Below are 15,168 nucleotides of genomic sequence, written 5' to 3' on the forward strand. Positions count from 1 at the left end.
ATTGTGACTGTCATAGGAGGATGATGTAATGGTCTTGCGGAGGTCACATGATGTAATTTTCCCGCCAGTGAAGTCACATGATGACCTGTTCTCAACAGGTATATAAAAGAGACTCCCGATGTGACGCAGTTAGTTTTCAGTTTAGTTTTGTGTTGGTTACTCCATATTGCTGCGTATTCGGCTTATGACGCAGTTTTGTTTTAAAGTGGAGTTCTGCTTTCTATTGTAAGTTGTATTGGAGAGTGAAGACCATACCAAAGTACAGGAATTCGCCGAGTCGAGTAAAGCTGATATTGTTTGGTGGTTTTGGAGAGGATCGACCTTTATTGAATCTTCATTCAAGTAAAAGTGACCTGCAACTGAGATATCCCCTGCTAAAGTAGGAAGGATAGTGCAGTGTCTATTCTCCAGAGGAAAAGGTCAGTTCCTTTAAACAGTTTTATTTCTGTCATTGTGAATTCTGCAGACAAGGCAGGTTCCGGCTGGGATCAGCAGTAACGACACGTCTTCGAGGAATTCTTTACTTCAGGAAAGTCTCTCCTAATAGAGTGTATAAATCTCTTGGACTTTTGAATTTACCATTCTAAGAATGGTGTTCGAATTTACCACTTTAAGAACTGTTGTTGCATTTACCCTTTTAAGAACTGTTGCAGAGTTATCGTATAGCAGTTACCTTCTGGTTAAGTCAGTCATTTAAATATATTTTGCTATATTTTTGAGCAGAGTTTAATAAATGTTTGTTTGTTTTTATAAAACCTGAGTAGTTTCTATATTCATTGTTGCCAGTCACGTGACACCATGCACCCATCACTCTCGTGTGAAAAGCTTACCTCTGTCATCCCCTCTGTACCTACTTCCAAACATCTTAAAACTATGCCCCCGCGTGTTAGCCATTCAGTCCTGGGAAAAAAGCCTCTGACTATCCACATAATCAATGCCTCTCATCATCTTATACACCTCTATCAGGTCACCTCCCATCCTCTGCCGTTCCAAGGGAGAAAAGGCCAAGTTCACTCAGTCTATTCTCATAAGACACACTCTCCAATCCAGGCAACATCCTTATAAATCTCCTCTGCACTCTCTCATCCTTCCTGTAGTAAGGTGTCCAGAACCACACCAAGATTGGGGGTTTATTGCACAGCAGGGAAGATTATCAAAGCTTATGGTGGGATCTAGACCAGTTGGAAAAATTGATCCAAAACAAAAAAGGCAGATGGAAGTTAATGCAGACAACAGTGAGGTGTTGTACTTTGGGAGAGCCAGCCAGGGTAGATCTTACACGGCGAGCAGCACGATTGATGAGCGCAGTAGAACAGAAAGATCTGGGAACACAGGTCCAGAATTCCTCAAAAGTGACATCACAGATAGATAGGATTGTCAAGAAAGCATTTGGCACATTGGCCTTCATAAATCAAAGTATTGAGTGCAGGAGTTGGGATGTTATGTTGAAGTTGTATAGGACGTAGATGAGGCCTAATTTGGAGTATCGTGTGCAGTTTTGATCACCTACCTGCAAGAAAGTTGTAAATAAGATTCAAAGGGTGCAGAGAAAATTTATAATTATGTTGCCAGGACTTGAGAACCAGAGTTATCGGGAAAGGTTGAATCAGTTAGGATTTCATTCCCTTGAATGTAGATTTAGGGGAGATTTTATAGAGGTATACAAAATTATGAGGGGTACAGGGAGCGCTTTTCCCCACATTAAGATTGGGTTGGGTAAAACTACAACTTGAGATGATGAGTTAAGTGTGAAATGTGAACTGTTTAAGGGGAACATGAGGGAACTCTCAGAGGGTGTGAGAGTGTGGAACGAGTTTTCAGTGCAGGTAGTGGATGTGGTTTCCATTTCAACATTGAAGAAAAATTTGGTTGGTACGTGGATGGGAGGGGTATGGAGAGGCATGGTCTGGGTGCAGGTCAATGGGACTAGTGGTTAATGGTTCAACAGACTATACAGGCCAGACAGCCTGTTGTAGTGCTCAATGACAATGACATCATAGGTTATGGAGAGAAGGGAGAAGAATGGGGCTGAGAGACATAGTAAATTAGCCATAATGGAATGGTGGAGCAGGATAGATGGGTTGATATTGTCTGTTCAAGTTAACCATTCGTACTGGAGTCAGATACCTAACCAGAGATGAAGCAATTCCTTTCATGGCTTAGAGACACAACACCACCAATCATGAGTTACTTATTCATACCTCTGTTTCTCCACTTGGAGTGCCAGAGCCTGATCCAGCTCTCTTTGCAGCTCCTTTACTTTCAGGGTATAACTTTCTTCCAGTTTTCTAAGTTCTGGTTCCTTCTGAGCTAACTTCATCTGTGCTTCCAAAAGCATCCTTTAAAGAAGGGAGGAGGGACAGAAATCTGTTAATGTTCCATGTGGCATCAGAGAAAAACTTCAAGTGGCATCACTAGACTTTCTCTGCATTTTTGCATGTGAGCGGCTTCTTGGGCCATGTGCTTCCCATTAAAACAGAAGAGCACAACACAGGAACAGACCCTTGCACCCACAATATCTGTGTTGACATGACATCTTTCTGATCTAATCACATCTTTCTTCACGCGATCCGTACCCCGCAACCCTCGCCCACACACGCGACAGCTCATGTTCTCAATATCTCAGTATTATTTAATTATTGTTATTCTTTTTTGTACTTGCACAGTTTGCCTTTTGTCAGTCTTTGTGTGTTGTTTTACATTGGTTCTATTATATTTATTTGTTCAACTGTGAATACTGGCAAGAAAATGACTATCTGTGCAGTATATGGTGACATACAGTGGCATGCAAAAGTTTGGGCACCCCGGTCAAAATTTCTGTTACTGTGAATAGCTAAGCGAGTAGAAGATGACCTGATTTCCAAAAGGCATAAAGTTAAAGATGACACATTTCTTTAATATCTTAAGCAAGATTACTTTTTTATTTCCATCTTTTACAGTTTCAAAATAACAAAAAAGGAAAAGGGCCCAAAGCAAAAGTTTGGGCACCCTGCATGATCAGTACTTAGTAACGCCCCCTTTGGCAAGTATCACAGCTTGAAAATGCTTTCTGTAGCCAGCTAAGAGTCTTTCAATTCTTGTTTGGGGGATTTTCCTCCATTCTTCCTTGCAGAAGGCTTCCAGTTCTGTGAGATTCTTGGGCCGTCTTGCATACACTGCTCTTTTGAGGTCTATCCACAGATTTTCAAATATGTTTAAATTGGGGGACTGTGAGGGCCATGGCAAAACCTTCAGCTTACACTTCTTGAGGTAGTCCATTGTGGATTGAGGTGTGTTTAGGATCATTATCCTGTTGTAGAAGCCATCCTCTTTTCATCTTCAGCTCTTTTACAGATGGTGTGATGTTTGCTTCCAGAATTTGCTGGTATTTAATTGAATTCATTCTTCCCTCTACCAGTGAAATGTTCCCCGTGCCACTGGCTGCAACACAAGCCCAAAGCATGATCAATCCACCCCCGTGCTGAACAGTTGGAGAGGTGTTCTTTTCATCAAATTCTGCACCCTTTTTTCTCCAAATATACCTTTGCTTATTGCAGCCAAAAGGTTCTATTTTAACTTCATCAGTCCACAGGACTTGTTTCCAAAATGCATCAGGCTTGTTTTGATGTTCCTTTGCAAACTTCTGACGCTGAATTTTGTGGTGAGGACGCAGGGAAGGTTTTCTTCTGATGACTCTTCCATGAAGGTCATATTTATGCAGGTGTTGCTGCACAGTAGAACAGTGCACCACCACTCCAGAGTCTGCTAAATCTTCCTGAAGGTCTTATCCAGTCAAACAGGGGTTTTGATTTGCCTTTCTAGCAATCCTACGAGCAGTTCTCTCAGGAAGTTTTCTTGGTCTTCCAGACCCCAACTTGACGTCTACCATTCCTGTTAACTGCCATTTCTTAATGACGTTATTAACTGAGGAAACGGCTACCTGAAAACGTTTTGCTATCTTCTTATAGCATTCTCCTGCTTTGTGAGCATCATTTATTTTAATTTTCAGAGTGCTCTGCAGCTGCTTAGAGGAGCCCATGGCTGCTGATTGTTGGGACAAGGTTTGAGGAGTCAGGGTATTTATAAAGCTTTGAAATTTGCATCACCTGGTCTTTTCTAGTGATGACTGTGAACAAGCCATAGCCCTAACAAGCTAATTAAGGTCTGAGACCTTGGTAAAAGAGCTCAAATCTCTTGGGGTGCCCAAACTTTTGCATGGTGCTCCTTTCCTTTTTATCCCCCACTCTAAAATTGTACAAAACAAAAATAACACACTAATCTTGCCTAAAATGTTGAAAAGAATGTTTCAACTTTAAACTTTATGACTTTTGGAGATCAGTTCATCTTCTACTCACTTAACTATTCACAGTAACAGAAATTTTGAACAAAGGTGCCCAAACTTTTGCATGCCACTGTATGTACTTTGATAATAAAATTACTTTAAACTTAGAAGCATGCAAGGTTAAACTTGTTCGGTGGTATCTATGGCTCGAATTATTATCTGCACGCTGGGATTTGTCGAAGCTTTTTGCTGTTTTTGGACTGGAGCTAAAATAGTTCAGTGTAGTTGAACTCATTTAGAGTTGAATCACCACCTGGGCAACAGTTATCCACGTACCTAGCGAACTCTTCTTTAGCTTTGTCATTCGACAGCTGACACTCTGCCAGCTGCTGCTGCTGGTCCTTGGTTCGATCACGCAACTTCGCCAGCTCATTGGACAATAAGATATTGCTCTCCTGCAGAGATTTCAGCTCCACACTTACAGAGACTCTGTAGCTGAATCAGTGTCAGACATTGATTAGCATTTACAGAGGGAAGACCAGGTCACAAACAGATGCTTTCAACACTAGGCAAATCAGGGGTACAAAGTACATTCACAGTAATTAGAAACTTCACAGAAAAGAGAACTGCAACGTTGGGACAAAAGTGTTTTAAATGATACGACTGATGTTGGGCATAATGCAAGCAGCAAACACTCAAACAACCAGACACTAGCTGTGTATACAACTTTGAAGTACATTAAACATCATACCAACCTGAAACACATTCACTTCTCCAGAAATGGTGTCTGGCCAGTTTTTAAACATGACATTTCAAGTCAGAGCATGACAGTGCAGACAGACCCTTCAGCCCATCTGGTCCATGCCAACCTAGATTTCCATCTGGACTGCATTCCTTCATACCCCTCCCATTCATGTACCGATTCAAACTTCTCTTAAATGTTACAATTAAATCTGTATCCACCACTTCTGCTGGCAGCTCGTTCCACATTCTCACTACCTTGAGAGTGAAGAAGCTACCCTCCCCCCACCTGCCAGGATCTCCTTAAATATTTCATCTTTCATGTTTAACTTATGACTTCTAGTTCTAGTCTCACCCAACCTCGAGAAAAAGCGTGCATGTATTTACCCTACCTGTACTCACAATATTGTATACCTCCACAGTATAAGATCTCTGTACATTCTCCTACACCCCAGTGAATAAAGTGCCAACCTATTCAATCTTTCCCTATAACTCAGGTCTTCAAGTTCCACCATCATAGACACAAAGCACTATGGCATAGAAACAGCCCCTTTGGCCCATCTAGTTCATGCTGAAATATTAATCCCATTGAACTGTACCTGGACTATGATCCTCCCTAACCCTCCCATCCATGTACCTATCCAAATTTCACTTCAATGTTGAAATCAAACCTGCATCCAGCTCTTCCACTGAAGCTTATCCTAATCTAGGAATAAAGTCCCAACTTATTCAATCTTTCCCTATAACTCAGCTCCTGAAGTCTCAGCAACATCCTTGTAGATTTTCCCTGCACTCTTTCAATATTATTGATATCTTTCCTGTAGATAGGTAACCAGAACTGCACACAATTCTCTAAGGCCTCACCGTCTTAAATAAATTCAACATGATATCCCAACTCCAGTACTCAACACATTGATTTATGAAGACCTTATGACCCTATCTTTATGATCCTATCTACCTATGACGCCACTTTCAAAGAATTATAGATCTGTATTCCCAGATCCCTCTGTTCTACCACACTCCTCAGTGCCCTACCTTCACCTTGCAAATTCAACCTGGTTTGTCCTCCCAAAGTGCAGCTCATCACACTTGTCTCCATCAGCCATTTTTCAGTCTATTTTTCCAGCTGCTCCAGATCCCACTGCAGCTTTGACAGTTTTCCTCGCTGTCCACTACACCCCCCCAATCTTGGTGTCATCTGCAAATTTGCTGATCCAGTTTATTGCATTATCATCCAGTTGAAGCAACAGTCCCAGCACCGAACCCTGCACCAACCATCTATAACCACTGTCTGCTTTCTCCCATGAAACCAACATAGTAACATAGATTCAGTAATCCAGTTGACAACTTCATTCTTAATGCCAAGTGAGTGAACTTCCCGGACCAACTTTTCATGCAAGACTTTGTCTACATGGACTTTAGCAAGGTCTTTGACAACACCCAACATCTTCCTCAAAAAATAAACAAGAGATTCTGCAGATGCAAGAAATCTAGAGCAACACACACACACACACACACAAAATGCTGGAGAAACTCAGATCTGGCAGCATCTATGGAAATGAATAAGCAGTAGATGTTTAGGTCCAATCTGCTGAGTTCCTCCAGCATAATGTATGTACTTGAAAAATAAGATTGGTTAGACATCTTTTTCCTTGCAGAGCCATGTTGACTAAGCCCAAACAGACCTTGTCTATCCAAATACTTATATATCCTGTGCCTCAGAATACCTTCCAATAATTTACCCACTACTGACTTCAGACTCTCCGGTCTATTATTTCCTTGCTTATTGTTAGAGCCTTTCTTAGACAATGGAACAACGTTAGCTATCCTCCAATCCTCCAGCACTTCATCCATGGCTATGAATGATTTAAATATCTCTGGACTAGCATCACATGGGGTCTAAGGAACACATTGTCGGGCCCTGGGGATTAATCTACACTAATTTGCCTCAAATCAGTTAACACCTCCTCCTCTGTAACCTGTATAGAGTCCATGAAGTCGATGTTGCTTTGCCTTATTTCCATAGACTCTGTATCCACCTCCTGAGTAAATACAGATGTAAAAAAATCCATTTAAATCTCCTCATCTCTTTCACTTCCATGCATAGAAGACCACTCTAATCTTTAAGAGGATGTTCCTTGCAATCCTTTTACTATTAATATATCTGTAAAAGTCCTTGGGATTTTCTTTGGTGTGCTAAACTGAACCACTAGAACCACATAGTGTGTTGTTACACTGGATTCCTTCAGATACCATGAGGTCAAATACATACAAGGAGCCACTGGTCTTTATATACCTTTCAAGTTGTGCTTCAACATCTCCTAGCTTTCTGAGCGATTTGCTGTTCTCTTCACGGAGCCCCTCCACTGTTTGAGTGTGCAGGTGATTGATGGTTTCCAGTTCTGCATTTCTCCTATTTAAAAGGAAGGAGAAAGTAACTGTACACAACTCTAAATGCAACATTAAGAAACACAAGGGTTTCTGCAGAAATACACACTCAAAATATTCGAGGAACTCAACAGGTCAGGCAGCATCTATGGAGGGGAATACCAATGACCTGCATTGACATAGAACAGTACAGCACAGGAAAAGGCCCTTCAGCCCATAACGTTGTGCTGCACCAATCAAATAGTCAACTGAACTATTTGGCTATATTTCATAAGGAGTTTGAGGAGATTTGGTTTATCACCCAGAACACTCAAAAACTTCTACAGATAAGACCATAAGACATGGGAGCAGAATCAGGCCACTTTACCCATCGAGTCTGTTCCACCATTTCATCATGGCTGATCCAATTTTCTTCTTAGCCCCAATCTCCTGCCTTCTCCCATATGTACCATGGAGAGCATTCTGACAGGCTGCATCACTGTCTGGTATGGAGGGTCTACTGCACAGGACCGAAAGAAGCTGCAGAGGGTTGTAGAATTAGTCATCTCCATCTTGGGAACTAGCTTCTATAGTATCCAAGACACCTTCAAGGAGTGATGCCTCAGAAAGGCAGCGTCCATTATTAAGGGACCCCCATGACCCAGGACATGTCCTCTTTTCACTGTTACCATCAGGAAGATACAGGAGTCTGAAGGCACTCACTCAATGATTCAGGAACAGCTTCTTCCCCTCTGCCATCCGATTCCTAAAAGGATATTGAACCCATTAACACTACCTCTTTTTTTAAAAAAAAATACAGGTGGCCCCCGTTTTCCGAACGTTCACTGTTACAAAAGACCTACATTAGTTACCTGTTTTCGCTAACAGGTGTTTTCATTGTTACAATAAAAGGCAGTGTGTGAAAAAAAGGCGGTGAGACACGCGCGCCCCAACAGCCAAGCTCCTCTCCTGGAACTGCATTCTAGTCGGCGTTGCTTAAACATGTGCTTTACCTCGATTTATTTTGTGCATCCATTAGCAAGATGAGTTCTAAGGTATCGGAAAAGCCTAAAAGAGCTCATAAGGGTGTTACACTTAGCATAAAACCAGACATAATTAAGCGTTTCAATCGTGGTGAATGAAGAAAGGACATTGTCCGCGCGTTGAACTTGCCTGGGTCCACCATTCGCACTATCTATATGCAGAGAGAAAGAATTTTGAAAGCTGCTGATGTTACTGTTGGTTCTGCTCGTAGCAAAGTGGTTTCTCTTAGTCGGCATCCAATAATGGATAAAATGGAAAGTTTATTGCTTGAGTGAATTGATGGGTGTACAAAGCGTGGTGTTCCGTCAGTCTTTTTAATAAGCTGAAACAGAAAGCACTGGATGATGGTGATGAAAGTGAAATTTAAAGGTAGTCATGGGTGGTTTGATTGGTTTCTGAGGCAAGGGCAGCTTCCTAGTTTAAGCAGTGGTGCCCAGCCTCTGGGCCGCGGACTGATACCAATCTGCGAAGAATGCAGTGGTGCGGCGGTAGTCAGAACGCACTCAGCACATCTTTAAGAAAAAAGCCGAAATAAACAAGCTAATTAATTAGTGCCACCCGGCACGTAAATGTCGGCCCAGATCAGAGGCGATTGCCGATTGCGTCAGGTGGTTATTTGTATAAGCTAGTGTTTAACTGTGACGAAACTGCAATTTATTGGAGTCTTCCCGTATCCGGTAAGTGAAACTACACTGTACATACATTATTTCTACTTTATATAGGCTGTGTATTTTTATGTGTTATTTGGTATGATTTGGCAGCTTCATAGCTTAAAGGTTACTGGAGAGAGTGTTTCTGCCGAGAGCGCTTCTGAGATTTTCTCGCTGCGCTAGACAGTGCAGCAGAAAAATATTTCTACTTTATATAGACTATGTATCTATATCATTCCTGCATTTACTATATGTTACTATTATTTCAGGTTTTATGTGTTATTGGGCATGATTTTGTAGGTTATTTTTTGGGTCTGGGAACGCTCAGAAGTTTTTCCCATATTAATAAACGTTAATTGCTTATTCACTTTACAACATTCTGGCTTATGAACCGTTTCATAGGAACGCCCTACCTTCGGATAGCGGAGGAAACCTGTACAAACTATTTCTATTTTTGCACTATTTTTAATTTAACTATTTAATATATATTTACTGTAATTTCTCTTGCAGCTGTCGAAGGGAGAAGATCATGTCGATTGTGGAGCGTTCTGACCTTAAACCGCACTGAGACTCGGGATATACTCTTTTGGCTATTTTCTGCAGTCTGTTCAGGACCACGCGGGCGAAGACCTTCCCAACGATGCTCAGCAAGGAGATTCCCCTGTAGTTGTTACAGTTGCTTCTGTCCCCTTTGTTCTTATATAGGGTGTCAACTTTGCAGTCTCTCATGTCTTGCAGCACTGCTCCCTCTGTCCAGCACTGGCACAGTAGTTCGTGCAGGTGGTTTAGCAGGATGCCCTTTGCGCATTTGATGGCCTCTGGTGGAATGTCATCCAATCCTGGTGCCTTCCCAGTGGGCAGGCTGTCGATGGCTTTACTCAGCTCTTCGGCAGTTGGCAATGCATCAAGTTCCTCCATGACAGGCAGGCATTCTGCGGCGTCTAGTGCGCTGCCCGAGATGCTGTTTTCTCTGGAGAGGCCTGCATCCTCACAACACTGCTTTACGGCAGTGAGACCTGGAGCCTCTACTACAGACAAGAGCGGCGTCTCAACGCCTTCCGCCTTCGCAGCCTGAGACGCATCCTGAACATCACGTGGACTGACCAAGTCACCAACAATGAGGTCCTGGCCCGCGCCCAGATACCCAGCCTCTTCACCCTGCTCCAACAACGCTGTCTCCGCTGGCTGGGCCACGTACACCGCATGTCAGACGGAGGATCCTGAAAGACCTGCTGTACGGGGAACTGGCCTCCGGCAAGAGAGCACAAGGGCGGCCCCATCTTCGTTTCAAAGATGTCTGCAAGAGAGACATGAAGTCACTGAACATGAACGTCGAGAGGTGGGAGGACATCACAAGCGATCGCTCTCACTGGAGGCTGGAACTACACAGAGGTCTAAAAAGAGAAGAGAAGTTGAGGCTTGCTGCTGAAGAAAAGCCCACCCATCGGAAAAACAACACCAAGACAACACTGGAGGACAGTGCCTTCAAGTGCAGTCGCTGCAGCCAAGATTGTCACTCCCGTGTGGGCCTCTACAGCCACAACAGACGCTGCTCTAACACAGACTGAAGCAAGGCTTTCCAGGTGCAGATCCATGGTCTCACGAGACTAACGGATGCCACCACCATTTACTGTAATTGACTTTTCTAAACTTTCACGTATTGCATTGTACTGCTGCCACTAACAATATGCTGCTGATATTAAACCTGATTTTGATTCTTTGCTGCCTACATAAAGTCCATATCCTTCTATTTTCCTCACAGACATGTGTCTATCTTACATGAATCTGCCTCCACCACCACCCCAGGCTGTGAATTCTAGGCACCCACCACTCTGTAAAACCATAGCAGCTGAATCAATGCTACCTGCTTACTCTGATCAGCCCACCAAACAAGCTTAACACGTACAGCAGCCAATGGTCTCCAGGCCTGGCTACATTAGTGAACTTCCTCAAGGACACGGGCCTCAGCCGTGGTTGGGTGTAACCAGTCAGCAGCCCTTTTTCCTACAGCGTCTCTTGCTGCAGAGATCTAAAGCCCTCCTTCCCCATCAACCATCCAAGTGCACATTCCTCTGACACAAGGGGCTTGTATAATACAGAGATTACTGTTGTCCATATCTTCCTTCTTAAACTCTTCGCATGCAGAGCAGCCAGCAAGCTCTCATTCCATTTCCCCAGCTGTTTCCAGGGTACACATGGCCTGGGCTCTGGCCTCGCTCTCCCAATTAGAACAGAATAATAGTTAGAAAGGGATGCAGTCAGGCGTCTCCTGAACCATCCCCGAACCCGACAAGATGAGAGGCACAGATAAAATGGATATCGAGACTTTTTTTTTTTCCACAGAGCAGAAATGACTAGTACGAGGGGGAATAAGTTTAAGGTGATTGGAAGTAAGTTTGGGGGGGGGGCATGTTAGAGGTAATTTTCTTTTTTTTAAAAACATGGAGACTTGTAGTTGCATAAAACACCCACCGACCACTATCTGTTTAAAACAAAAAGTGGTTTTGATGGTAGAGGTAGACGCATTAGAGACATTCAAATAGGCATAGTGATAGAAGGAAAATAGCGGGCTACATGAGAGTGAGGTATTAGGTTAGAGAGGTGGTTTATAAAAGGTCAGCATAATATCATGCTATGCTGTCATGTTCCATGTTCTAATCTGCATGCGTTTCAACCAAAAGCTGCAAATGACTGCCATCTGAGCTATGCTGTTGAAACGATCTTGTGAATGGATGGCATTGAGGTCAAGGGCTGCTCTGAGACACTGACACCTGAATGGCAAATTTCACAGCTGAGATACTGCAGAATCCTTATTTATTTGATTAATTCACCAAACCAAAATAAACCATCAGGCCCTCTTCCCCACACTGCTCCTCCAGTGAATGTGGTGTTTCATCTCAGCACAGATCAGGTACTGACCTGTCCAGTTCTCCCTGCAGTTTATCGAGCTGTCCTGCTCTCAGCTCGCTCTCCTGTTGCAACTGTTTAAACATGTCCTCGACCTGCACCTCCTTCACCTGTAAGAGCTCCAGCTCAGACAGTGCCCCTTGCAGCTCCTCCTCAAGCTCGAGCTTCTCCTGGCTCAGGTCCTCATGAACGGCACACAGCTGCTCGAACTCCGAATCTGACAGTTCCTGCAAAACACAGGACAAGGGCCAAGTCAATGAAGAAGTGCAAACCCATCACAGCAGGATGACCCTATTGTGAGAAAAGCACAACAGAAAATCCGGAACCAGAGGTTTTACCCCAGGATTGTAGCTGCTCTTTCCATGACAGAGTGCAGCCATCCACATAACACAAAACAGGTGAGGCAGCATCTGGAAAGGGAAGAAACAGTTGATGCTTTGGGCCGAGACCCTTCATCAGGATTGGAGAGGGAAAGGAAAAAGCCAAAATAAGAAGGTTGGGGGAAGAGAGGAGGAGGACAAGCTGACAGCGTATAGTTGAGAGGAAAGGTTGTAAGAGAAGTTTGCCATGAGTCTCTTCACCACTCTCCTCAGATGTGTTGTGACTTTCAGAGACCCATGGACTAGAACCCCCAAGGTGTCTCTGCTCATCACCATTCCTCAGTGCCCGACCATTTACTGTATTGTCTAACACCTATTTTACTTCCCAAAGAGTGTCACTTCGCTCTCATCAGGGCCATATGACCATAAGACAGGAGCAGAGTTAGGCCATGCGGCCCTTCGAGTCTGTTCTGCCATTCCACCATGGCTGATGTATTTTTCCTCTCAACCCCATCCTCCTCAGCAGGTCGGGCAGCATCCACGGAAACGCACAGTCAACGTTTCATCGTCAGGACTTGGCCCAAAACGTTGACTGATCATTTCCATGGATGCTGCCCGACCTGCTGAGATCCTCCTGCGTGTTGTGTGCATTGCTTTGACCCCAGCATCTGCAGAGTATTTTGTGTTTACGAACCCCATCCTCCTACCTTCTCCCCATAACATTTGATACCCTGACTGATCAAGAACACCCCTCTGTCCAACGTTTCATCTGATCTACCCCCTCCACTTTTGCAAAGGTTCCTTTGCAGTACCCACAAGTTTTGTGCCATCTGCAAACTTGCTCAGCATTTCTCCTACATTGAAATCCACATATAAGATGACAACCAGCAAAGGTCTCAGTACAACTTCCTGCAGTACACCACAAGTCACAGACATCTGATCAGGTCTCAGTACAACTTCCTGCAGTACACCACAAGTCACAGACATCTGATCAGGTTTCAGTACAACTCCCTGCAGTACACCACAAGTCACAGACATCTGATCAGGAGGGCACCCATCCTCCACTGCCCTCTGCTCTGTCACCTCACCAGCTGCCAGCTCGCCTTGGATCCAGCACCAGTGCCTTTACTACACCCAATTCCAGATATCCAAGGATAGAGAATCTCTGTAATTCGATACCAAAGGGGGTTGAAGGCCAGAGAGAGAGTTAGTCAGGGTTTTGTTCAGTGCCAATAGAACCAGAGCTGCTGCCACTGAATGAGCAAACCTCATTTACCCAGTGAACCCTCCACCTGGCACAAAGCAACACACACACACACACACAGACACAAACACTCAGGTGTAAGGCAGCCAAGCAGCTACATGCTAGCAGAATGAACAAAAGTATACAAGTAGATTTCAGAAGCAGATGTATAATCTTCCAGAGTTATGATGTTTTTTTTTTTTAAAAACCTTTTCTTGTTTAATGGAACAGAGCTGCTCTTCTTTCTGCTGTAGGTCGTGTTCTGTGGTATGCAGCTTTTCCGTCAGTAGAGCCAGCTCTCCAGTGAAACGTTGCTCCAGTTCACGGCATTCTGCCTCCACTTTTTCTGCAGAGGGAGAAACGTTAATTCCAACAAAGACATCATGTGGTTATGGTTAAGTCCTTTATGAAAAACGTGCTAACATTAATTTGACAGCTCTACCTACTGTTTGACAGACCAGTAGCAATGATAACCAAAGAATCTCAAAGTCTGCTCCAGTTAAAGAACGGCTTAATTAGCTCATGGTTCAAACCGGTCTCTGAGCATTCCCTACTAAATACCAGTGCAGACCGATTGCATTCACCTCCACCAGGACAGTGGGACAGCACGCCCACCTCAATTTGAACAGTGGCAAGATTAGTAAATTGGCATTCTAAAGAATTCAGGTGCATGCAAACATTAGGAATTGACACTGGACAGCTCCTGACATGCCAGCCAGATTCATTCAGTAACACAAACACAAAACACTAGAGGAACTCAGCAGGCCAGACAGCATCAATGGAAAAGCGTACAGTCGACGATTCGAGCCGAAAGCTTTTCGGTGGGACTGCTGACCCTTCATGCTGATGAAGGATCTCAGCCTGAAATTTCGAATGCACTTTTCTTCCATAGATGCTGCCTGGCATGTTGAGTTCCTCCAGCACTTTGTGTGTGGTGCTTCAATTTCCAGCATCCGCAGATTTTCTTTTGTTTGAAATCCATTTAGCAGTAGATACACATCACTATTAATAAGTGTCTATTCTCCAAGTACAATGAGAATGGAATTCCATTTTAATGGATGAGAGTTGATGAAATTACTAACTTGTCATTAGCCAGAGACCCACTGTTGAGTTTGCACTGTCAGAGAATGATCACAATGGTTTCTTTAGACAGGGCACTTTCTGTGTTCTATTGCCAAAGGTATCGATCTCTTGAGGAGGACAGAATCCTCACTGCACAGGCCATCTCGTACCTTTCCCCTGTTGAAGATGCTGATATTTCTCATTCACTTGTCGAATCTGCTCAGAGTGAACTGCCTCGCTCTCCTGCAGACGGTTCTGGAGATCTGTAGCTTCCTTTTCCTTCAGATCAAACTGCTCTGCTGACAAGGTGACTTTTTCTTTTGCTCCTTCAACTTGTACCTTTAACTGACTAAAGAAATGATCATTTTTAAACACTTTTACATAGGCATCTGGATCACAGTCCCTCCAAAATCACAGGGAAATCCCTCCCCACCATTGAATACATCTACACAGAACACTGTTGCAGGAAGATAGTGGAACAATGGGTCCATCATCAGGGACCCCACCCTCCAGGCTATAGTGGATACTGCACAGTGCATCACAGGTGAAACTGTCACCACCTTTCAGCACATC

At 43.7% G+C, this 15,168-nt stretch overlaps 1 protein-coding gene across 1 annotated transcript in view; it reads right to left on the minus strand.

Annotated features, from left to right (window-relative positions):
* Nucleotides 1-15,168, minus strand: part of hmmr (hyaluronan-mediated motility receptor (RHAMM)) — a 99,834-nt gene that overhangs the window by 28,870 nt on the left and 55,796 nt on the right. Inside the window, exons 13-18 of the mRNA XM_072264543.1 lie at nucleotides 14,766-14,944; nucleotides 13,743-13,879; nucleotides 11,983-12,197; nucleotides 7,299-7,415; nucleotides 4,598-4,756; nucleotides 2,202-2,339 (exon numbers count right to left, since the gene is read on the minus strand). Coding sequence (XP_072120644.1) covers nucleotides 2,202-2,339; nucleotides 4,598-4,756; nucleotides 7,299-7,415; nucleotides 11,983-12,197; nucleotides 13,743-13,879; nucleotides 14,766-14,944 — 945 coding nt within the window. The remainder of the gene's footprint in view (nucleotides 1-2,201; nucleotides 2,340-4,597; nucleotides 4,757-7,298; nucleotides 7,416-11,982; nucleotides 12,198-13,742; nucleotides 13,880-14,765; nucleotides 14,945-15,168) is intronic.

The sequence above is a fragment of the Mobula birostris genome, chromosome 7 (assembly GCF_030028105.1).
Source record: "Mobula birostris isolate sMobBir1 chromosome 7, sMobBir1.hap1, whole genome shotgun sequence".
Taxonomy (NCBI): domain Eukaryota; kingdom Metazoa; phylum Chordata; class Chondrichthyes; order Myliobatiformes; family Myliobatidae; genus Mobula; species Mobula birostris.